This window comes from Candoia aspera, chromosome 4, assembly GCF_035149785.1.
Source record: "Candoia aspera isolate rCanAsp1 chromosome 4, rCanAsp1.hap2, whole genome shotgun sequence".
NCBI classification, from domain to species: domain Eukaryota; kingdom Metazoa; phylum Chordata; class Lepidosauria; order Squamata; family Boidae; genus Candoia; species Candoia aspera.
Window position 1 is genome coordinate 79,127,843 of NC_086156.1, and position 24,469 is coordinate 79,152,311.

At 40.3% G+C, this 24,469-nt stretch overlaps 2 protein-coding genes across 3 annotated transcripts in view; one reads left to right on the plus strand and one right to left on the minus strand.

Moving 5' to 3' along the window:
• Positions 1-8,962, plus strand: part of SMARCD2 (SWI/SNF related, matrix associated, actin dependent regulator of chromatin, subfamily d, member 2) — a 43,367-nt gene extending 34,405 nt beyond the window's left edge. The window contains exons 6-13 of one of the 2 annotated variants that reach the window (XM_063300718.1): positions 724-819; positions 1,601-1,702; positions 2,443-2,604; positions 3,859-3,956; positions 4,764-4,899; positions 6,579-6,701; positions 7,522-7,623; positions 8,053-8,962. In XM_063300718.1, the coding sequence (XP_063156788.1) occupies positions 724-819; positions 1,601-1,702; positions 2,443-2,604; positions 3,859-3,956; positions 4,764-4,899; positions 6,579-6,701; positions 7,522-7,623; positions 8,053-8,106 (873 nt within the window). In that variant the 3' untranslated portion in view covers positions 8,107-8,962. The remainder of the gene's footprint in view (positions 1-723; positions 820-1,600; positions 1,703-2,442; positions 2,605-3,858; positions 3,957-4,763; positions 4,900-6,578; positions 6,702-7,521; positions 7,624-8,052) is intronic. The other variant, XM_063300719.1, reaches the window with a different exon arrangement.
• A 1,785-nt stretch (positions 8,963-10,747) lies between these two features.
• PSMC5 (proteasome 26S subunit, ATPase 5) lies at positions 10,748-23,912 on the minus strand. Its single transcript, XM_063300720.1, has 12 exons — positions 23,845-23,912; positions 18,908-18,979; positions 18,201-18,270; positions 17,304-17,401; positions 16,212-16,268; positions 15,833-16,063; positions 14,824-14,950; positions 13,724-13,914; positions 13,116-13,214; positions 12,875-12,985; positions 12,253-12,339; positions 10,748-10,830 (listed from the first exon to the last, which is right to left on the minus strand). The coding sequence occupies exons 1-12, from the start codon at positions 23,866-23,868 to the stop codon at positions 10,777-10,779; spliced, it is 1,221 nt and encodes a 406-aa protein (XP_063156790.1). The 5' UTR covers positions 23,869-23,912; the 3' UTR covers positions 10,748-10,776.
• Between the last annotated feature and the right edge of the window lie 557 nt (positions 23,913-24,469).

The following is a 24,469-nucleotide window of genomic DNA, read 5'->3' on the forward strand; positions in this document are numbered from 1 at the left end:
CATGAGCCAAATGCATTACCTGTGTTTGTCCTCTTTGAGCAATACTTTATCTTAAAGAGTGTCGCTGAATCAGACAAAGGTTAGTCTAGTTCAGTGTTCTGCTTACTGCAATGTCCAGTTAAATTAATTACTTAGAACTCTCAGGATCTGGCTTGATAAATCTAATGTTAAATGCCCAAATGATCTCTCATCCTTGAAGAACATGGCAGAAGGCTATCCTTTTAGATTAAACAACAATAAGAACTATTCTTTATTTTTCCATTTGCAATCTTACCCAAAATACATATATTTGTGCTTTTGAGCCATTATTGACTCCTGGTGAGTGGCTGGATAAGTCCATGCACTTGGCAAGATTTTTGGAAGTGGTTTGCCATAGCCTTTGTCCTAGAGCTGAGAGAAAGTGACTGGCCCAAAGTCACCCAGCTGGCTTCCATGCCTAAGACAGGATTAGAATTTGAATTTACTTACTCCTAGTCCAGTTCCTTAACCATTAGATCAAACTGTTCCTTGATTTACTGCTTTATATTTTAAACTGCCCAGAGTATCCATGGGTAGCGGCGGTTGACAAATATTGTATAATTAATACAGTATAATACAGTACAAATAATAAAGGTGGCATCATTTACTTATCTCTCACTTTGTAAAGTGCTTTTGGCAAGTGTATTTTCTAATGTGATTGTGAGAATGGTAAAGCTCAGTGCCTGATTAGTCTTTCTATCTCAGCCAAGTAAACAGAAGAGAAAATTCTCATCCTTTTTCAAGAGCCTGGTTATTGAACTAGACAAAGAATTATATGGACCAGACAATCATCTGGTGGAGGTAAGTATCTTGGTATATATACTGCAAAATAGACAGCTCAGAGCATTTCAACACTGCATGTTGAACTAAGACCTATGCCTAAGAAATTGACATACAGGACCTTGCTTCTGTTAGAACCAATGTAATTTTACTTCAAAATTTCCCTGACTTTCACACAGTTAGGTCAAAGGTTTTGAATTTATAATTTCCACCCACGTTTTTTTCTTTTTTATTGCTGTACTTGTTGAATTTAAAGTTGTGTTGATTAATTTTGTTGCATGTATTTGTCTTTTTTTCTTTTTTTGGTAAGTTTAGCATAAAAGATTGAAAGAAATTAGCTTCATAGTTAATTCAAGCTGATTCTAAAAATTGCTTAATCAAGATGTAGTAGTCAACACTGTAGGCTAAATAGAATTAGGATTCCTTCCATGTTGACTGGCATCTTCATGACCCCACCAACTGTTCGTTGTGCAGTTTTCAGTGTGCCACTTGAAGTCCAGGTGTAGCCCTTGCCCCCCCACCAAATGGTGCACCCACCAGAAGTTGACAGATACAAGGTATAGAGAAGAATTTGTGGAGAAGATTATTACCTGAATATATTATCAAGTAATTAGGAATATTTATTCTTAATTATTTCAGAAAATTCAAATTTCTAACCCACCCACCATAAAACTAAGCAGTGAAGCAGTAATCTGAAAACTGACTATTACCATGTAGGATACTGTATAAGAGACTGAGTAGTTTTCACTCCACACTTGCTTTGCACTAAAGAGATCTATTGCTTATGCCTTTTTTCCCTTAGTGGCACCGGATGTCAACAACCCAAGAGACAGATGGCTTTCAAGTCAAGCGCCCAGGTGATGTGAATGTGAAATGCACTCTGCTTCTCATGCTGGATCATCAGGTAAGAAGGCAGATCTTGAGAGTAGACCAATTGTAATGCTCTAATTCAGGGTTTCCCAAACCGTGAGGTATACCTTCCTTGGGGAGGTGCAGACAGAGTCCAGAGGAGGTGTGAAGAACCTTTTTGGTACATTGTTACAATAAATTTACCTTTCTCAACCTTTCATTGTATTGTTTTCTTTGTTCATTGTGCTTATTTTGGTGTTTGGATTTTTAGGGGAGGTGTGTATATTAAGATTACACTAAAAGGAGGTGTGATAGCAAAAGTTTAGGAACCCCTGCTCTAAGTTATTGATCTTCTAATCACTTTACTGGGGAGGAAAGAAGTAAACAGGTTCTGGCCCACAGACAGCTTTTTCCATAGTTCATTATCTGAAACTCAGTTTCTCTAACTGGAGCAATGCTGTACAACCTGAGTTTTCAAGGCTATACTTGCCTCCAAGTTAACAGTGTTCTTTTTAAAGCTGCTCCCCGGTTGTACATTGTAGCTTGTTTGGTGGAGATAATTATGAAATACATGGGAGTAAACGTTACTTGCATTTATTTTACTTTTAATGAAGCTTGAATTTAAATTAAATGTAATGCTAGACTGCATGCTCTCTTGCTCTCTGTGTAATCCATCAGAGATCTCATGCCTTATTTCATTTTTTTGGAGAAAATAGAATTCAGAACTGAAAGGGGCTGGGGTTGCAAAATTGATGGGACAGGCTCTATGTTAATTAGGCAATGTTGTCCTTTCAGCCTCCTCAGTACAAGCTAGATCCCCGTCTGGCTCGCCTGCTTGGTGTCCATACACAGACTCGTGCCAGCATAATGCAGGCCCTGTGGCTCTATATCAAATACAACAAACTTCAGGACTGTCATGAGAAGGAATACATCAATTGTAACCGCTACTTTCGCCAGGTCAGTAAGTCTCTGCTGCTCAGGATTTTTTTTAAATGACTTTTTTCACAAACCACCTTAATTTACCTTTTCTCCTTGTCAGTCCTAACTATGGGCTTGTCAATAGTCTGTAATCCCTCTTGGTGGAGAGTATGTATTGTACTAATTGAAGAGAATATTTGTAGCTCAGGGTTGAACTGTGGAGTCCTTGGTGCTCTCTGAGCCTTGCTGCTTTCTTGCAGATATTTCATTGCCAGACTAGGCAACATCTTCAGTGTGAAAAGGGAGTGGGCCTTGCTCTCAGTTTATATACCGTACAGTAGTTTGTCCAGTTTGTGTTGGTGGAGGTGTTGTTCTCTCCTTAGGAGTTCCTTGATTGTGCTGTTGTTTACTGCTTGGTTGACTGACTGAATTAATAGTTCCTTGATTAAGGTATAATGTACTGTTTGATGGTTCATCTGGTGTTAATCCTAGTGTTAATCTTTGCACATCTGGGTGTTGATTGCTGGCGAGGAGGTGTACTGGTCTTTTGGCTTTTCTCTTGTCTCTTTTGAATGGCATGTAATGTTGTTTATCTCTGTGTGTCTGTTGATGGCTGCTTTGTCTGAGTGCCAAGCTTCCAGGAATTCTCTAGTGTTTTTGGATTTGGCTTAGTTTAGGATGCTCACCGTTTCCCAGTTGAAAGTATGGTTGAGTCTGTCCATGTGTTGTGAGATTAAGGAGTTATCATTGTGTCTTCTGAATGACAATCAAAACAAAGGAATTACAATAAAACCAATTAAAAGGTAGAAAAAATATAAAAAATATAAAATACAAAATGGCAAGAATGACAGACTGGGTGGAAACGAAGCAAGGGATCTCACTGTCCCTTGGTAAAGGCCTGGGTGAAGAGCCAGGTCTTCATGGCTCTTCTAAACAACAGCAGAATGGATGCCGTCCAGATCTTGGGGGAACCTCATTCCAGAGGATAGGCACTGCTACAGAGAAGGCACACTTCAGGATCCTGAAAGATGACATTGTTTAATTGAAGGAACCCAGTGCACCCACCCTTCAAGATCAAACCGGCCAGGCAGATTGTGACACAATAACAAATAACTCACTGTGAGTAGATAACACATGGCTGTCTAGATGACCAAAAAATCAGTACAGTGTTTATCACAGTATAGATCTGATCCTGACAATTAGAAAATCCCATGGGTTTTCTTTGAGTCCACCAATTCCTCAAGATGTTACTCCTTTGAAATTACTGAAGTTTATCTTCTGGATCCATTTTAGATCTTTGGCTGCAACCGTATGAGATTTTCTGAGATCCCCATGAAACTGGCAGGACTCTTACAACATCCAGATCCCATTGTTATCAATCATGTGATCAGGTAAGATTGATATTACAAGAGATGTTACTAGGGAGCAAACTAATTACACCTCTGTTGATGCCTAAATGTATCCACATACATTTCCACATGTGTTCATTAAAAATTGTATTTGGAGATCTTTCTGGAATCCTACCTCTGTACCGGGTCTTTGACAAGCTATGTGCTTTCTGAGTTCTCATTTGTGAATTGGAAATAGTGTTGGCATGCTTCATAGAAAAGTCTATGAGGATAAACAAAAACACTTCATAAATTGAGTATCAAAATACAGAAGGTGTTTCATTGGGACAATTAGAGTAATATATCACAGTTTATCTAGGAAACATTTCTTACCTCTGGAGAAATTCATCCCTATTTATGTTGAGTTAATTATTCCATTTATGAGCTTTTGAACTTCAGGGTCTCTTTAATTCAGATGATTTTAAAAGAACATTGTGAGAAGTTGTTTCATGTTTTATTTTATTATTATTATGAAATTCTGTTGTCTATTGTCCACTTTAATGTTTTATAATCCTTTTGCATTTGTAAGCTCCCCTGAGCCCAGGAAAGGCAATATTTACATATTTTAAACACATTTTGTGGTACAGTACATGCTAAAGGCATATCCGACATTAGAATCCCTGGAATAAGTAGGGAGTATTTACATTTCAGATTAGTATGGCTCATATCTCTGCTCTCTAGAAGGCCACTGAGGCAGTGGAAGAGAGAATCTAACTTTACCCTAATCTGTGTGAACGGGTGGTAAAGACACAGCTCCAAGAAAGGATGTTTCGCACCTCTTAAGGTACCCTCCTGTCTCAATTTCTCTAGTGTGGACCCTAATGATCAAAAGAAAACGGCCTGCTATGACATTGATGTGGAAGTGGATGACCCCTTGAAAGCCCAAATGAGCAACTTCTTGGCCTCCACCACTAACCAGCAGGAAATTGCCTCCCTGGATATCAAGGTAGAACATTGTCAACTGTGGGGTAGGAAAAAGACTAAAACATGTTACCTTTCATAGCTTGGGGGATAATGTAGTGTGCATGATGCTGTATTTGCACTCATCCCCTTTAAGAGGATCTGGCTTATTCCAGTACTGGTCATCAATCATGCTTGTCATGGCAAACTTTCTCACATGGTGTTCTTTCTAGCTATGTTTGAGAATGAAAAACCAAACTGCCTATTAAGGTCTCCCAGGAACAGCAGGTGGATACCTAGGTGATTTTAAGCTAGAGCAGGGAAGAGGTGAGCGAATGGTCCCATTTTTGCAGTCCAAGAAGCACCACAAAATCTCATTGCCACTATTTAGTGGCAGATTTTTTGATGGTGCAATATTACTGTTTTTTAAAAAAATTTATTTCTGCAATTTATATGCTATTCAATTACAAAAGAAGTTATAAGCAGCTTGCAATAATTTAAAAGTAAAATGGAGGAATTAAAAGAAAAAAAATAACCAAAACACAAAAGTAATAATTACCTACTGCAGGGAAGGGATGCACTATACCATCAATTCCTAGAGGCTTCCTGGGGAGCAATGATATCAGAGGTCCCCTCCCTACAGTAGGCAATTGTTGTTTTGCAGTTTTCATTTAATTCTATTTTACTTTTGCATTATTTTAAGTTACTTAGAACCTTTTTTTGGAATTCAGTAGCAGAAATAAATAAAAGAAATATAAAAACTTTAAAACTAATATTATATTAAATTTTGTACATGTTTATATATAATACATTGTATTATATTAAAGAATATAAGGATTAAAGTGTGTGTGTTAAATCTCCACTAGACATAATGTACTTGTCTTAACCCACATTTCCAGGTCCACAAAACTCCAAGCCCCATCCGCCATGGCAATGTCATCACAATTCTTACGTCTCCTGCAGAATTCTAAAATAATGGTTAAAGTTTGGCCTCTAACCAGAAGAATGTTGCTTTCCATTTAACTTGATTTTGGCAGACTAGAATGTGCTAAAAGAAGTCTGTATTTTATACCTTTAATTATAAAGGTCCAGACAAAGGAAGTGTATGACTTTAGTGCCCGATTTACATTGCATGCCATGTATCTTCATTTCCTGTTCAAATGGATTTTTGTAACTTGAAATTCTGTGTACCTTCTTGTTGCTTGAAATTAGAAAAGCATCAGTACAAAAGTGGACAGGTTCTGTGCCTGACCTGACAATTAAAAAGTATGGCAGTACAAAGAAAGCAAGGGAAAAATCAAAATTGAAAACTAGAATTAAAAATACTTTGTATCTTTCTCTTTAACCTTTCTTCCCCACCGTTGTCTGAGGACAATAAGTTACTGCTTTACACGAATGTTCTCATGTCTTCCATTCACCTTGCTCAGTATTGTATTTATATTTCTACTACTTTTTTCCTTGTTTCCTGCTCCAGAATCTTTAATAAGTTTATTGATTTAACTTAAAATAGCAGCTGCTGCTGTACAGTGTTGCCATCTTTGAAGACTACTGGTTGATGGCCATTACTGTGTTGTAGGCAGTGTAGGTATCCCTCCAGATCTTTGGTTTTGGGGCCCCACTTTAATAGCCCCACCTTTGAGAGTGTCAGATTCATGTTTCCAGGCTTACTCAATCTTGGGAATTTCTCTCTACCTTCATAAGACACTTTTTTGTCTTTTTATATAGATCCATGAAACAATTGAATCTATCAATCAGTTGAAGACTCAGCGAGATTTTATGCTGAGTTTTAGTAATAATCCACAGGACTTTATTCAGGAGTGGATCAGATCTCAACAGAGGGACTTGAAGGTAAATATTTAGATGACCATGGAGGATTTATGCAGGAGTATGTAAAGCTAACAGTATAGCCCCATGCCTGTATACTCAGAAATAAGCAATATTGAATTCTATCAGGCTTGTTATCAAACTTTGTATCACATTTTAGCATAAATGTCTATGTGGAATTACTAGAACTCTTACATAATTTGGCTTTTACTGCCCTGTATCTGGCAGCTCCTATGAATCTGAATTAGAATTTGAATGTTCCTTTAAGACTAACAACCAAAATTGTGCAGGTTAACCTGTCAGCTACCCATACATTTTGAAATTCAGGCTATACTTTGGATAGAACTTAGTTGTCTTTACAAGTTGCATATACACACTCATTGATCCTGCTCTTACATGAGTTTAGAAGTAATCTTCCATCCTTTCCTTTTGTTGTTGCTCAAAAATCCCTGAGTTCTTTCAGATCTTCAAGATAGGAAAAGTGTGCAAAGTAGATCTATGCACGTTTATTCTACTGAATGGGAGAGATGCATTTTTAAATAGGGAGGGAGAAATAAGATAGGGATATCATGTTTCTGTATTCTTCAAATGCATCTGACTGACCAATATATGCACATTACTGGGTTACATTTATCTGGTGCAGCATAATCTTATGTATTTTATATTGCCTTCCTTTGTCCTTTTTTTTTTTGCAGTCTTGTTGCAGCCCGAGTTAGATTGAAATCTAACCATATTTATAATATTCATTACTAGTTTCAGTATGACCAAGTCTCAGTGGAGTTGTTTTGGATCATAGCAATAAATGTCCCACAATTCACTATTCCATGTCTCCATTTTGCCTTAGATCATCACAGATGTGGTTGGGAACCCAGAAGAAGAGAGACGGGCTGAATTCTATCAGCAACCATGGATGCAAGAGGCTGTTGGACGACACATCTTTGCAAAGGTAGGAGAGCATGGTTCAGTGCAACTTTTAAAGAAGTTATCTAGCATCTTTTCTTCCTAACTTAGACGTGCAGGTAGAGTGGATGCAGAACTGTATTTTTAGTGTAGCACCCCTTTCAGTGCAGTCTTCACAGCTGATTAAGGAAGGTGCCTTCCCTTCTTACATTTAGCTTGTGTTCTTTTCCCTCCCATGGATTCCTTATACAGGAGCATAACAACTTCTCCCAGCAATTATTGATAAACTCACAACTGTGTTTTCTGTCCAATGTTATAACCATATTTGGTGAGGTTGCGATAATGTATCACGAAACAGGAATAAGAGCAGTTAAGGGTTCTCTACACTGCTTCTATCAGGAAGGGACCAAACAAGTACCTGGTGCTTCTGCTGTGTGGCTCTTGTCTATCTCTAAGCTGGTTTTCTGTCTTTCAGGTTCAACAGCGCAGACAAGAACTGGAACAAGTGCTTGGTGTTCGCCTTACTTAGTGCTGCCTTCTTTCTCAGTTCTTCCCCATGTTCTGGTACTTTGGAGCAGACCGATAGGCAGGCAGTCTTCTCCTTTCCCCTTGGAAGGTGGGGAAAAATCTGCTGCCACTGCATGTTCTCTGTGTTCAGTACTCCCTAGGGACTTGTACAAGGCCTCCTTTAGCAGAGAGGAGGGAGTTCTTCTCCCTCACCAGAACCTGCCCTTCATGTGTGCTTTGCCTCTGGGACACTGGGAATTTTTGTTTTGAGTTGCCTTCTACCTCTTAGCTGAGCCTTAGCAGTCTCTTGCAATGCAGGAACCTGCTGCTCACTTTTAACCAAAGCTTGTCCATTCCTGCCAGTTTTGCTGGCATTTAATCTTTGCACTATCTCTTTTTTGTGGGGCTGGGGAGCAAAGCTTTGTTTCCTGTACAAAGGTTAATGTATGCTTGGTGGTGGTTTCTCTTCCACCCTATGCAACTGATGTTCCACAATGTCAAAAGGGAGGGGCTTTGCTCAGATGTTGCCCTACTGTTAATGACAATCAGTTCCCCTTAGTAATGTATGTAAGAACTAGGACAGTAGAGAATATGTTTTATGGCAAGGTTACAGTGCCAGAAGAAATATTCCTGGGGCTGCCAGCCAAAGGATAAGTAGTAATTTCCTCAAACTTCTCAGGCCTCCTTCAAGTGCCTTCACTCTCCAAGCTTTTGGGCCCTTAGCACTTAAATATCTCATAGATTATCTCCCCGCTTTCTGGCCTGCCCCTTGATATAGTTTGGCCAAGTAGAAGCTGATGGGATGTTTACTCATAAACAAGGATGTTACCAGTTTCTATGTTTGTTTTTTTTAAAATAAAAATACATTTAAGCAGCAACTGGTGTTAAAAGTCTTGATTTGTCTTCAGTTCCTTAGGAGGATGTTTTTGGGGACATTGATTAAACATTTAACAAAGAAAACCATGTGGTAGACTGGCTAGTGTTACATGGGAAGATGCAGATTTAAATCACCATTTAATCATGGAGCTATTGAGAGAATAAAATAAGAGAAAAACCCATGCAGGTTTTCTCAGGTTTCTGAGAAAAACAACACAGAAATATATAAAAGATGAGTATACTATAAATTAGGAAGACATAATCATACATTACACTGCATATTTCTTGAGCAACACTGTGTTCTATGTAGACTGTAAAAATTATTTTTCACATGCAGAATCTGCAAAAGGAAACAATTCCAACTGTATTGAGTCCATGAGATCATCTGGTTTTGTGAATGATCACCATAGCTATTCAGTCTGTTCTGTAGGGTAATGACAAGGCTACTTTGGTCTTGTTAGAAAGATCAGCGGTTCCAAAGTATTGTTCAGTAACACATTAGGAACTCACCAGCATTTGCAATGGCAAATACATGAAGCTTTCATTATTAGTATTTTTACTACATCATTCAAGAGTGCCTTGAGAAACCCCCTACCCGAAAGCTTAGTTTTTGCTCTGAGTCCCACTGAAACTGTAGGTCTTAGGCTCCAAATAGTTGCATGCTTCTGATTTACTGCACACAGTGATGTGAAATTTTTAATGAACAGTCCTATAAATAGTTCCTACTGCTTAGTTTATCAGGGGTGGGGGTACAGAAGCAGGCTTCCTGTCTCAAATTAGTAGGTTTAAATGGCAGGATTCCTCCCAATGATTTAGGAATTATGTAGTTAAATTTTATTATGGTATGATTTTTCCCTTGATAAAGCAAAGGAACATACTTAGTTAAATGTTTCTATTCATGATTCCACTTCCTGCTGAAGACATCAAAATAAGCTAGCCTTGAGTCGGGATCCTTAATAAAACATGAATGCTTTTAATATCACTAATTGTAATAAGTATGTTTTTCAAGTCATTATCCCTAAGCAGTCCCCCCCCCCTTACCCTGCAACCTGACCATGGCAATTTGAATATATTTACTGGCATTTGATAGGTGTGTAAATATCTCCAATCATGTCCGATTTTCGGAGATTGCCTAGCTAAGTCCCTGCAGTTTTCTTGGCAAGGTTTTTCAGAAGTGATTTGCCATTGCCTCCTTGCTAGGGCTCAGGGAGAGTGACTGGCCCAAGGTCACCCAGCTGGCTTTGTGCCTAAGGCGGGACTAGAACTCAAGTCTCCTGGTTTCTAGCTTAATGCCTTAACCATTACACCAAACTGGCTCTCTAGAAAGATATTAGGGATGTGCAAAATTTGCCAACCTAGGAACAGACTCTTTTGTTGTATTCAACACCAGTCAACCACATCTGGCTTGGAAGACTTACTTCCAGAATTGCCCTGGAGTACTATGGCCCACAGTGATATGGAAAATTTTGTTCTGGATCAAATTTTGTACATATCTAAAAGATACAAAACCCTACCTTTCCAAACTTAGCTACAAATTAGAGCAGAAGAAAGAAAGTTTGAAAACAGAACTGAAAAGGATGTTTCAAAGACAGCTATAATTATGGACTTAACCAGACTTTTAGGAAGGCCTCATCAGTGAGAAAACACATAATTCATTTGGTTTTAAGAACTAATTTTCATTCCTGAAAAATAGAACAATTTCATAAAAGAAACCTTTTCCCTCCTCTATTTAAGATAATTGATATTGTTTTATTACAGGAAAAAGAGATAAATGACATAGTAGGAAATAACTTGATCAAACAGCAGCAACTTTTTATTACTTCCAGAGCTTCTTGATAGACATATTCTTCTCACTGTCTTTTTGCATCACCTGCCAAGGGAGGAAAACATTAGAAACAAAGTAGAAGGGCAACACATATAAACTGCAGTTTCTTAAAAGCTTTCTGCTGCCATTAGGCTGTCTGCCTAAATCCATACATTTTATTATTTCTTCATGACAAAAACTCTCAACTTACTAATTCCATGATAAATTGTACCTTTAACCTTCACTTTTCTATCTCAGTAAAAATTCAGGATTTTTTGATGTGTGTCTGCCATGACACACGTCCAGTTAAATGTTAGACTTCAAATTGTTCAACTTTTGGGAACCCCAACATTACATCCCGGTCTCTACAGCTTCTCTAGAGAAAGGCAGCTCCCTTTTACTCACTCCTGACCGTGAGTGGTATCCTCTTACAGTTTGAACTACTACTTACAGGTAGTCCTCGACCTACGACCATTCGTTCAGCGATGGTTCAAAGTTACGAAGGCACTGAATGGTGGTTACAACTGGAGTTCCGGCTGTCCCAGCACTCCCACGGTCATGTGATCGCAATCTGGGTACTTGGCAACCGGCTCGCACTTATGACTGGTTGCAGTGCCCCACTATCACATGATTGCCATTTGCAACTTTCCCTGCTGGCTTCCCCAGAAATTCAATGGGGAAGCCAACGGGGAAGGTCACAAGTCACTGCGGTAAGTCTCCCTCACCTGTGCACCCTCCTCCAGCCCCTCCGCGCTTGTGCTGTGCCAGCCACTCAAGCAACCCGTGCCTCCCATGCTCCCCCTGCTTGTGCACCCTCCCCAATGCATGTGCACCACTTACGGACCTCACACCCTTGACCCACTGTGCCTCTCACACCCCTGTGCGTCTGTCCTGCTCCACCTTTCACACTCCCTTGTACCCTCCCTGACCCGCACCTCTTGTGCACCCCCTCATGCTTTCCCTGGCCTGTATCTCTCGCACATCCCCACACCCTCGACCTGTGTTGTGCCTCGCACCCCCATGCACCCTCCCTGAACCATGCTAAGCCTCTCACACATACCCTCACACACCTTCCCCGACCCTCCCTCACATCTTCCCACATCCCCTTGTTCCCTCCCCCCACCTGGCAGCAGCCACTTACCTGCCTGCCGGCCTGTGACTTGCAACTTCCTGCCAGCTTCCCCACTGACTTTGGTTGTGAGAAACCAGCAGGAAGTTGCCTCACCTAACAACCTCATGATTTAGTTAACAATGGCAACTGGGACTGCTGTTGCTAAGCAATGTGATCACGCTTTATGACCGCAATGGAAATTCCAATCCCAATTGCGGTTTTAAGTTGAGGACTATCTGTATCACGCGGTTAGCATGGCCAATGGACATTCTGAATCAAAATGAGAAGCATTACAGTATAACAATAAAAACTGGTTAGGGAAGTAAGCTGTACATATTAATATTTCCTTTGTCCCTTATATCAACCACCAACAGTACCTTTGCTACAGCCATTTCGAAGTCTTCTTGAGTGACGTGTACCCTCCTCTCCCTCAATGCATACATTCCAGCCTCTGTACACACACCCTGCAACACAAATTTGTAAGAAGCCCATATGACCTATTCCATTCGATTACCAAGAAACCATACAGCTCAGCCATGCCATCTTTTGCCCCATCCAAAAATAATGCAATTGTTCCTAATGCTGAAAGTAGAGAGGTTTTTAGCCACATGCACATATAAAGTGCTAATTTTGATTCGTGCGGTAATTCTTGATAATACTTTTGAAACATTCAGCAATTGTGTGCTTTCCCACCAACATTCATTTTCAGCTGTCATAAAAAAGAACCATGCAGATAATGCTGTCTCTAGTGTTGAAAAACAATTAGTTTAGCACAGCAGAGTGCCAAAGTAACATTTTAATGAGTGATATAAAAAATCAGGAAAAGATTTGCCTAAATCCCTTCTATTCATGGGTGCAAAACTAAGTTTAAAAGCTATCCAAATATTTCTAATAGTCCATGATTTTTTTAAAGAAAACAATCACTTTAGAGGGTACAGTAGTTGGTCTGATCCTGCCATCTAGGTCTGGCATCCCTTGAAGCCTCAATTTCCTCATTACCTTGACCTCAGCCCCGGAAGCCCCCGGCATTAGTTCTGCAATCTTCCGCAGATTGATCCCTCTTGTCAGATTCATCTTACGAGAGTGAATCTTCAGGATGTCTAGTCGAGCCTATTGGAATTGGAAAGGAGAGCCAAAACCATATTGAAATTACAATACAGCTGATGGACCATCTCTCTCCAACATCTTATTGGAGAAAGCCTACTACAAGAGGCAATGAAAAGCTGCCCAACTCTATTACCTCTTCATTTGGAGGTGGGAATTCAATTTTTCTATCAATGCGGCCAGGACGAAGCAGGGCTGAATCCAAGATGTCTATGCGATTGGTTGCCATAATTACCTGCAAATGGATACAGTTACAATCAATATTCTAGTTAATATCTACATGTATTTTTTACATTCATACCATCCCACTGCCAAGCCTGAAAAGTGTCTCTTGAGCTGTCCATTGCCAGTCTCTCCTACACAACTAACCTCCATCCAAATTCTTTTTATCTATCCTCCCTCTTTCCTAGTGCACATTTCATTGGTGGCATAACCTCATAGCCATAAATACAATTGTCTAAGATTCAAAATGTTTCTGCCCCCAAGGAAAAAACCAAATCATGCCAAGAAAAACATTTTTTTTTAAAAAAAACTAATCCCCCCACCCCCTGTAGCCTGTATAGATTATACAAACCTATTACATACTTTCGTTTTGGCTTACTATGATTTATAAAATCTTTCAAAAGTCTGGACTGCACAACTGAGGTCACAACGGCCTGTCCATGTAAGCATTATTTTTAAAATTTTAGCTTAGCAGGGCCTGTGAACCCAAGTTTATAGGATATCACTCTTCCCTCAACATACCTTGATGTTCTTAGTGGCCTCAAAACCATCAAGCTGGTTGAGCAATTCCAACATTGTGCGCTGTACCTCACTGTCCCCACCAGATCCGCCTTCCAAGCGAGAAGAACCAATGGAGTCAATCTCATCCATGAAGATGATGGAAGGAGCATGCTCCCGTGCCATGACAAAAAGCTCACGCACCATTCGTGCACCTGCCATCATAAATCAAGCATATTAACTCCTTTAGTCCTGGGAAATGACTACAATAGGCCCCCAGTTGGAAAAACAAATTCCATCAATCCTTCCACAAACTTATGGATTCTTTTAAATATATTGCCCCAGTTCTGATTTTAATTCCATTTTCTACCCCTGAACTCCATTCCAGGGCATCTTTTCAACTCTGAGCGAGCTGCACATGGATACTATACTACATTGCTCAAGTGCATCTCCTAGAAAATACTGCTTAATTACTGCTATGCACTCTATATGGCACTAGCTTGAAGACCACCCGGAAGCTTCAACTGGTCCAGAATGCAGCATTGCGGGCAGCGATGGGCGTGCCTCCGTATGCCCTAGTGACAACTCTGCTCCATGAGCTGTGCTGGTTACCAGTCTGCTTCTGGGTGTGATTCAAGGTGCTGGTTATGGCCTGTAAAGCCCTACATGGCACAGCCCCAGTTATTTGAAAAACTGTCTGTCTCCCATGATGTCTCCCCAGCTGATGTGAACCAACAAGCCTGGCACACTTCAGGTCCCTTCAATTAAACAGTGTCATCTTTCAAGACCCAGGACATACACCTTCTCTGTCATGGTGCTTGCCCTCTGGAATGTTGCTCCCCTTGCAATCTGGGTTGCTCCCACCCTGACAGTTTTCTGGAGGGCCTTGAATGCCTGGATCTTCTCCCAGCCCTTGGGTGTTTGGAATCTCTTGGTTTGTGCTGGTCAGATTCACCATCTTGTTTTTTATCTGCTTCTTGTATTGTTTGCATTATTGCATTTTACCTTTTTGTCACATTGTGAGCTGCCCAGAGTTATTTGGAGCTGGGCGATGCATAAATCAAATCAATTAAATTTAACTTAAATTAAAATTCCAAACCACATAATCCCTCCCCAAAAGTTACCTTCTCCAATGAATTTCTGCACAAGCTCAGAGCCAGAGACACGGATGAAGGTACAGTCAGTATGATGAGCCACTGCCCGGGCCAGCAAAGTTTTTCCAGTACCAGGGGGTCCATACAATAGCACACCCTGTATGAGAGTACTTAAGATTAGTGGGGGACATAAAATAATTCAAAGAGTGAAGCAGGGATTCTATACAGTGCTCTGGCAACCCACTCTGCAGGCAGCTTCCATTCTCCTTATTCAGTAATGAAACAAGGGGCAGACACATAGGCACGGAGCGATGGCTATGAGTTTGACATGTTGTTCTGCAGGAATAGAGGTATGCCTCATTGACAGTTAACTTCAGTATCCATTTAGCAATCAGCAACTCAATCCCTAAAGTGCCTATATAATTGCAATATACATTTCTCAGGTGAATTAAGCCAGAAGTTTATGAATGGGGAGATTCAAGTTCAAGCTCCCACTCACCCATGGCAGCTTATTGTGCAACTCTCAACTAGTTATTCTCTCTCAGCTTATTTCATTTCACAAGGTCATATTGGAAGAAGACTGAAGAAGCAAGTGCTATGTATGACACCTATGGAGGAAAGGGAGGTCTAAATCTAACAACCGAACCCTAACCCATATATCAAGAGGAAAACACCCACTGAAGAAGTCACTTCCAGGTAGGTTTGCCTTGAAACCCACTATTTTATGAATTATCACAGTGCCTACCTACTGCTTTTCACAGAACATTGCATTTGGAGAACCTCAACTGACCTAGCTCTTTAATGTATACTGAACCACAGTGGTTCTCCAAGTATCAAGCACATTATTTCCCAGGTCTAGGTACTGAGATTCCAGACTATATACACTAAGGGTTGAAGTTGAACTTCTGAAACAAAACATGTGCTATCGCTCCTCTTAACATCTGCCATTCCCTCTTACTGAAGCCCTTTTCAAAGGTAGTCTAACATCTGCTGCTAATTTCTCAAGGTTATGTGCCCTTTTGAAACACTTCTCACTTGCCTTTGGTTGAGCAATGCCCAAAGCTTCAAAAAGCTCTGGATGTTTGACTGGAAGCTCAATCACTTCCTTAATCTCTTTGATCTGCTTGTCAAGGCCACCAATCATCTCATAAGTGGAATCTGGGACTTTCTCCACCATCATCAATGAAACCAGAGGGTCAACTTTGTTTGGTAATATCTTGTGGAGTGTGTAGCTATCATTTCTCAGAGCAACACGACAGTTTGGTGTCACCTGGATAGTAAAAAGGAAAACAAGTTGTAAGTAATGGAGGCAGGTCTATGTTTCTAATGGGCGGTGGGGTGGAATCACAAATCCAACAGATCTAGGGAAGAATATAATGCTTTTCTCATCTCTGGAAAGCCAGAAACAGCTCACTCACATCATTGATGTCTATGTTTTTATCCACATCAACCACAAACTTGCCTTCTGGGTGAACCTGAAACACAGAGTGGCTAATTAACTCTACTGGATAAGAACACTTCTTGTATCAACAGTAAACAATCTAAGTTCAATAAGTCAATAAGCAATACTGTTATTAAGAATATAGCTGGCCCATAGCTTATACTGTAAAGCAAATGAAACCACCGAGAGGACAAAACACTATTTCAGAATAGTCTGTGTTGCAAGGCATGCCAAAATTGGATTCACTCAACATTCACTATTAAGCCATATTTGCTGCTCCTGTCCTGAAACACTGTGGCAAACTACTTAAGAGGCTGAAATGTGAACTGGGTAGCCTTTGACTTAAATATCACAGCTACTACAATAATAGTCTAAATGAATTTGGGCTAGTACTGTCTTTCAATTTTATTCCCATACTCCAAATACAACAGAGATGCTACCGATTTGCCTCACAGAGCTGTTCTAAGGATTACGAAGATGTATATAAAGTTTATTACATTAATGCTCTAAGTTCAAAGTAGCACACATGCAACTCTTCTCTTCTCCCCCTCCCCCCACAGCAATTTTATCTTAACAACTTTGACTGAGTGAAGATTTGAGCCCAAGTCTTTCTAGTCCTATACACTTTACGCTATAAACCAGGGTTTCTCAGGCAGGGGTCCGTTGCACCCTAGGGTTCCGTGAGAGGTCACTAGGGGTTCCATGGGAGATCATGATTTATTTAAAAATTATTTCGAATTTGGGCAACTTCACATTGAAGAGGTAAGTTCCATTATTTTTAGTTTAAGAACACTATGAATGGATATATAAGGCCTACACAGAAAACGAGTATAATAATTTTGTAACTTCTGGCCTATATTTGAGCCTGAATGTGTAGGGGTTCCCCAAGGCCTGAAAAACATTTCAAGGGCTTCTCCAAGGTCAAAAGGTTGAGAAAGGCTGCTATAAACATTCAAAAATACTATACACTATTAACCTTAGACTGTGCTTCTAGCCTATTTCAAGTCTATTTCCAATTGAAGGAACAAGTATCTGAGATAGAGATAGATATGTGCAAGGAATCCCATACCTTGACTAGCACCTTTTTTTTGTCCATAGCCCTCACAACTTCACCCACATAGGAACCCTGTTCCTGCAGAAGCTGCAACTCCTCACGAAGCAGGCGTACTAGAATAAGCAAATATTTAAACAGTAAATAAAGCATCAGCACGGGGTGATGGGATAGATGGCAGAAGAGCAAAATTTAAGGTCAATGCAGTGTGAAATGCAGTGGTACCCAAATTGGGAATGTCTTGAACATCTCTAGTAGATAATTTCCTACATCAACTAGGATACTCTCTTCATCTACCCCTGCTTAGAGAAATAGCATTTCTATAAACTTAACGTTCATATATATAGAAATTTGGGGACCTCAAAGATAACTTTTTAAAAAAACTAAAACTTACTTTATTTAAATAGTGAAACATTATGTGTTAAATATAGTAAGCAGAACAGCTTTATGTAACTTTAAAAGTATACATAATTATGTATGAATCATATGTAGAGTTACCAACACCATTGTACTCTACAGTACTTAACTTGGTTTTTGGTATTTAGGAGATGTAATAAAAAACAAATGTAGCTATGTCAATGTAAACAAAAATATTATTCGGGCTTAGAAATATTAGCATTATCAAGAAATTACACAAAATCTGTGTATCCCCATGAACCTATTTCAAGCATCACTTTTCAAGTTTGTTTCCAATTCTTTTATTTAAAAAATAATGTCTGTCATTTGTAGCCTATAAGAATAATTTTATCTGTATGTGTCAATAGTGCCAAGCCATCATAATTATCTAGATGGTCTTACATCAGTCTTGTTTGAAATACCATATTCAATTCCCAAAATATTTACACAGTTTCAGTTATTCAGATCTTCATTCCTTGGTCACAAAAACAATCCTACAAAAAGCTATTTCCAACTTACCCTTGGCATTAAGTTCATTCCGCTGGGCCTGCAGACGTCTGAGATTCTGGCTCTTATCATTAACTATCAACTTCAAGGAAAAGGAGAAAGGCAATACCTCATGTCAAACCAGGACAGAAATCAAGTACTGTTGCTTAAAGGTCAGAATAATAAAATAATAAAAAGCACATTTGTCCTGCTGTAGGCAGTACATAATCTGGAGTAGGAGGGTTTGCAAAGCATTTGTACCACGTCAAGCTATTAAGACAATAGGCAGCTGCACTATTTGTATTCTAGCCTGGTACAAACTAGATAGATACAAATACTAATAACTGAGTTTTTTTAGCTCTCCTATTGGTAAGGAGAGATCATCCCCAATGTACTTCATTTTAGGACTGTATATACCATGCCAAAGATTCATATCAAAAACACAGTAAACTTATGTCAAAAACCCATTTCTCCTACATGTTATAATATAGGCCTGTCTTTATTCATAATTATGGGCCCCAAAACAGAATCTACATCTTATTGCTTCCTTTTTGAACCATTAATGCAAATGCTACGTAGATAAATCATAATGAAGATACAGTTGGAAGTTATCCAGAAATCACATTTTAAATCAACTACATCCCAAACATTACCAAAGCTTAATCAACTCATCATTAGAAAATGTCTATCTGCAAAGAAAACAACACGACTTAACTTTTCAGGAAATCAGTAACTCATACCTGCAGCTCCTCAATCTTGGACAGGTAATACTGGCGCAGCCCTGTCCCACCCTTGCCCTCATCCAGGTCCATCTGTCAAGGAAAAGGAGAACAGGGTAACACAACCTCTCTTTTAAGCTATAACCCTTCACTCAGAGCATGTCCTAACAACCAGGAAACACACTGAGACAATGAACTGGTCTCTAATATTTATTGCTAGTACTTAACAGGAATCCTAACAAACTGAAGAAGCGTGGGGAAAACCCAGCCATATAACCCCCAAGGGTTAAGGCGGTCCCGATCTGTGTCTCTTTGAATGGCTGAACAATTCATCAGTGCTACGCATGCGCTTGACAGTCTGGATGGGAGCCCCCTGCTCGCCATCCTTACTCATGACAGAGCACAAATAATTCCTGGCACCAGCTTGCAACGGCCATTTTATACCACCCGCCTGTCAGTCTGTCATACTGTGGTGGCTTGCATGTTGCTACGATGCTGGAAGCTCTGCCACCAGTAGTTCTACTACCAAAAGGCTCACCCATGGTGGACAGGTTTCAGCAGGGCTTCCAGACAAAGGACTAGGGAGAAAGGCCTGGCAATCTACTCCCAAAAACGTGCCAATGAAAACCCTATGGATACAACAGAACGTTTTGTGATATAGTGCTGGAAGATGAGCCCCTCAGGTTGGAAGGCACTCAATATGGTACTGGGGAAGAGCCGCGTACTCAAAGTAGAGCTGACTTTAATGACGCAGATGGAGGAAAGCCTCCAGGACCTTCATTTGCTGATGTGGCACGACTCAAAATGAGAACAGCTACAAACATCCATTAATACTTGGGACATGGAATGTACAAAGTATGAATCAAGGAAAATTGGAAGTTGTCAAGAATGAAATGGAACACCTAAAGATCAACATCTTAGGCATTAGTGAGCTGATGTGGACTGGCATTGGTCACTTTGGATCTGACAATCATATGGTATACTATGCTGGGAATGAAAAATCGAAGAGGAACGGCATGGCATTCATCATTAAGAATATTTCAAGATCAAGTCTAAAGTACAACGCCACCAGTGATAGACTAATATCTATATGCCTACAAGGAAGACCAGTTAATACTATTATTCAGATTTATGCACCAACCACGAATGCTGAAGATGAAGAAACTGAAAACTTTTAGGAAACGCTGCAATCTGAAATTGAATGAACATGTAATCAAGATACTTTGTTAAGTTTTGGCGACTGGAATGCAAAAGTTGGAAACAAAGAAGAAGAATCAGTAGCTGGAAAATATGGCCTTCATGACAGAAATGACGCTGGAGATCATGATAGAATTCTGTAAGACCAGTGATTTATTTATGTGCAATACTTTTTTCCAACAACACAGTCAACAACTATATACATGGACCTCGCCAGATGGATTACACAGAAGTCACACTGATTATGTCTGTGGAAGGAGAAGATGGAGAAGCTCAACACTATCAGTTAAGACAAAACCAGAAGCTGACTGCGGGACAGATCATCAATTGCTCATGTACAAGTTCAAGCTGAAGCTGAAGAAAATTAAAGCAAGTCCAAGAGTGCCAAAGTATGATCTAGAAAACATCCCGCCTGAATTTAGAGATCACTTCAAAAATAGATTTGATGCACTAAACACTGGTGACCTAAGACCAGAAGAGTTGTGGGAAGATGTTAAGAACATAATATGTGAAGAAAGTGAAAGATTATTAAAAAGGCAGGAGAGAAGGAAAAGATCCAAATGGATGTCAGATGAGACTCTGGAACTTGCTGTTAAACACCGAGTAGCTAAAGCTAATGGAAGAAAGAATGAAGTAAGAGAGCTACATAGAGAATTTCAAAGGACAGCTCGAAAGATAAGGAAAAATATTATGATGAAATATGCAAAGACCTAGTGCTAGAAAATCAAAGAGGAAGAACACGATCAGCATTTCTCAAGCTGAAAGAGCTGAAGAGAAAATTCAAGCCCCGAGTTGCTATCCTTAAAGATTCTATGGGCAATACATTAAATGACGTGGGTAGTATTAAGAGATGATGGAAGGAATATACAGAATCACTGTATAAAAAAGAATTATTTACTTACTTTATATATTTATCAAATTTTTATCACCACCCATCTCCCCGACACGGGGGACCCTGGGCGGTTCACAATAAAAACAATTAAAATTTCAATAAAATCATAAATACAATCATTAATCAGTCAGCATAAAATGCAATAAAATCCAAGCCATGGCAGATCTAATTCAAACCATAAGGGTATAAAACTGGTCCCACAGAACTAGGGAATCAACCAGCCCCAAGAATTGCTCTTCCCCTCCCTATTGTAGGCAAGGGGACAAAACCAGGTCTTCAGCTGTCTTCTGAAGTCCAGGAGGGAGGGGGCCAACCTCACTTCTGGGGGAAGGATGTTCCAAAGGGTGGGAGCTGTTGCAGAGAAGGCCTGCCTTCTGGACCCCACCAGATGGAATTCTCTTACAGATGGGGTCCACAACATGCCTTCTCTGCATGATTGGGTGTGACTAGTCAGTTAGTCAATGTTCAGCTATTTCAGGAGGTAGAATATGATCAAGAATCATTGGTACTGAAGGAAGAAGTTCAAGCTGCACTGAAGGCACCGGTGAAAAACAAGGTTCCAGGAACTGATGGATTACCAATTGAGATATTTCAACAATCAAATGCAGCAGCGGAAGCACTTAAACTTCTATGTCAAGAAGTTTGGAAGACAACTACTGGCCAACTGACTGGAGAGCTGTATTCATGTCCATTCCAATGAAAGGAGATCAAACAGAATGTGGAAATTATTGAACTATTTCACTGATGTCACATGCTAGCAAAATTTTGCTGAAAATAATTCAACAGCATTTGCAGCCTTACATCGATAGAGAACTACCAGAAGTCCACGCTGGATTTAGAAGAGGACGCGGTACGAGAGATATCATTGCTGATGTCAGATGGATCTTGGCTGAATGTAAAGAATACCAGAAAGATGTTTACCTCTGTTTCATTGATTACGCGAAAGCGTTTGACTGTGTGGACCATAACAAGTTATGGCTAATATTACGAGAACGGGAATTCCAGAGCACTTAATTGAACTCATGCAGAACCTGTACACGGATCAAGAGGCAGTCGTTAGAACAGAAAATGGTGACACTGAGTGGTTCAAAATTGGAAAAGGTGTGCGGCAAGGTTGTATACTTTCACCCTTATTCAATATGTATGCTGAACAAATAATTCGAGAAGCAGGAATGTACAAAGAAGAACGGGATATCACAATTGGTGGAAGACTCATTAACAACCTGCGATATGCAGATGATACAACTTTGCTTGCTAGAAATGAACAAGACTTGAAGTACTTGCTGATGAAGATCAAAGACTGTAGTCAGCAATACGGACTACAACTGAATGTGAAGAAGACGAAGGTTCTCACAAATGGACCAATAAACAATGTCACAATAAATGAAGGGGAAATTGAAGTCATCAACGATTTCATTCTACTCGGATCAATGATCAATGCCAAAGGAAGTAGTAATCAAGAAATCAAACAATGTATCGCACTGGGAAAATCTGCCATCTAAGGTTTTGAGAAGTAAAGATGTCAGTTTAAAAACAAAGGTGCATCTGACTCACGCCACGGTCTTCTCAATTGCCACATATGCCTGTGAAAGTTGGACATTAAAAAAGGAAGACAGAAGAAGAATTGATGCATTTGAATTGTGGTGTTGGCAAAGATTATTGAAAATACCATGGACTGCCAGAAGAACAAACAAATCCGTTTTAGAAGAAATACAACCAGAATGTTCCCTAGAGGCGAAGATAATTAGGCTTAGACTCTCATACTTTGGGCACATCGTCAGGAAAGACCAATCACTTGAAAAGGACATCATGTTTGGTAAAGTCGAGGGCCAGCGGAAAAGAGGAAGACCTTCAATGAGATGGATTCATACAGTTACAGCCACAATGGATGCAAACATTGGAACAGTCAGGCATATGGCGCAAGACTGAACAGCATTTCGTTCTGTTATACATAGGGTCGCCATGAGTCGTAAACGACTCGAAAGCAACTAACAACAATCCCTAATCCACCCCTTTCCTTTCTTTAGAAATTATTAAAGTCCAAAACAGAAACTCCATCTCCAGTTCCCCTGAAAAGCCCTCTTGAGCAATAATCTAAATTTGCAACAACATGAAAATTCAAAGCACTTGGGTATTTTACATTTTAATACATTCATTCTCCCCACCTATCAATTCACTACCCTCTCTCTGTGTGTGTATATATCCTCATTACAAGCATTTACATTGCACTTGGTGGCTCATAAATGCTTCGGGGAAATACAGTACCTGCTAGACCAGGTGTGCAAAACGCATGGCCTACTATCACTCCTTTTGTGGTTCCAAGGGGCCCCCCCACCTCGGCAGAGGCCAAAAACGTAGATCATTTTTGCAGTTTTGGGGGAGGTTCATAGCAAAATGCAAAGTTAAAGACCTCCCTTAAAACTCCTAAATCTCATTTCCAGAGACTTTCCCGCCACTCCTTTATGCGCTGAGAATATCCTCGACCCTCCACTCAACTCCTGAAGTGGCTTTCGAGCCAGTACGCATCCCATGCTAGTGTCACCTCCACAAGGGTAAACACATATAGAGACATTTCCCTACTTCCCCCTCCCCCAGTTACAATTACTGCCCTTCTTGTAACGCCACCAGCAACAAATGCCCTTCCAGACTGAAGCGCCATCCTCAGCCAGTCCACACCTCCTTCCTATTGCCCTGCCCGGATACAATGAGAGGCCATTTATTTCCGAGATTAAGTCCCTTCGTCCTCTGTCCCCCTCGCAGTACAAAAGAATAGCCGCTGCCAACAGCCACTCTCCTCCCAACACAGCTTTCTCCTGCATAAGAGGGAGCAGCTGCTGATGTGACTCAGCAATCCGCGAGATTCGCCTACCTGCTCCGGCCCCTCCACCGCCATTTTCCCCTCGCCGGTATCGACACTGGCCAGATATGCGCGTGCGCTGAGCGAAGGCAGAAATAGCACGAAGCTCCTCCTTTCCCCGGTTCTTGCCCCTTAACAAACTGGGATGCCACTGCTTCTCCCTTGGAGAAGTTGGTCCCGGAAATAGAGCCTCATGGCTGAGTAGGCAGCTGGTGCCTTCTATCACAGGTTATGCAGCCATCACAGGTAGTGGTCGAGGATGATGGCAGATGTAGTTCGAAGAACCCATCAGATTACATTTTACCGTCGCTACAATAAAGTTACCAGCAATGGCCTGTAAACATCCAAGCGACCATAAAGGGGACAACAAAAATTTAAGAGTTTGCTGTATCTCTGTGTTATCATCTAGTGATCGTTAGGGCTTTTTGTAGCTCAGAGTTGGTAGTTTACCTGCATATTTTGCGTTTATGTTGCACGGCCATCCCTTTTGACCCACAGAGGATACCGTAGGGAGTTGGAAATGCCGTTCTTACTGAACTTTTAAAAAGACATCTCTCAGTTTTCCTTTTAAGAAGAATCTACCGCGTGTTTGTAGATGTGCGGAAGCTCAAGCCAGACCGGTTGGCAGTCTCTTGAT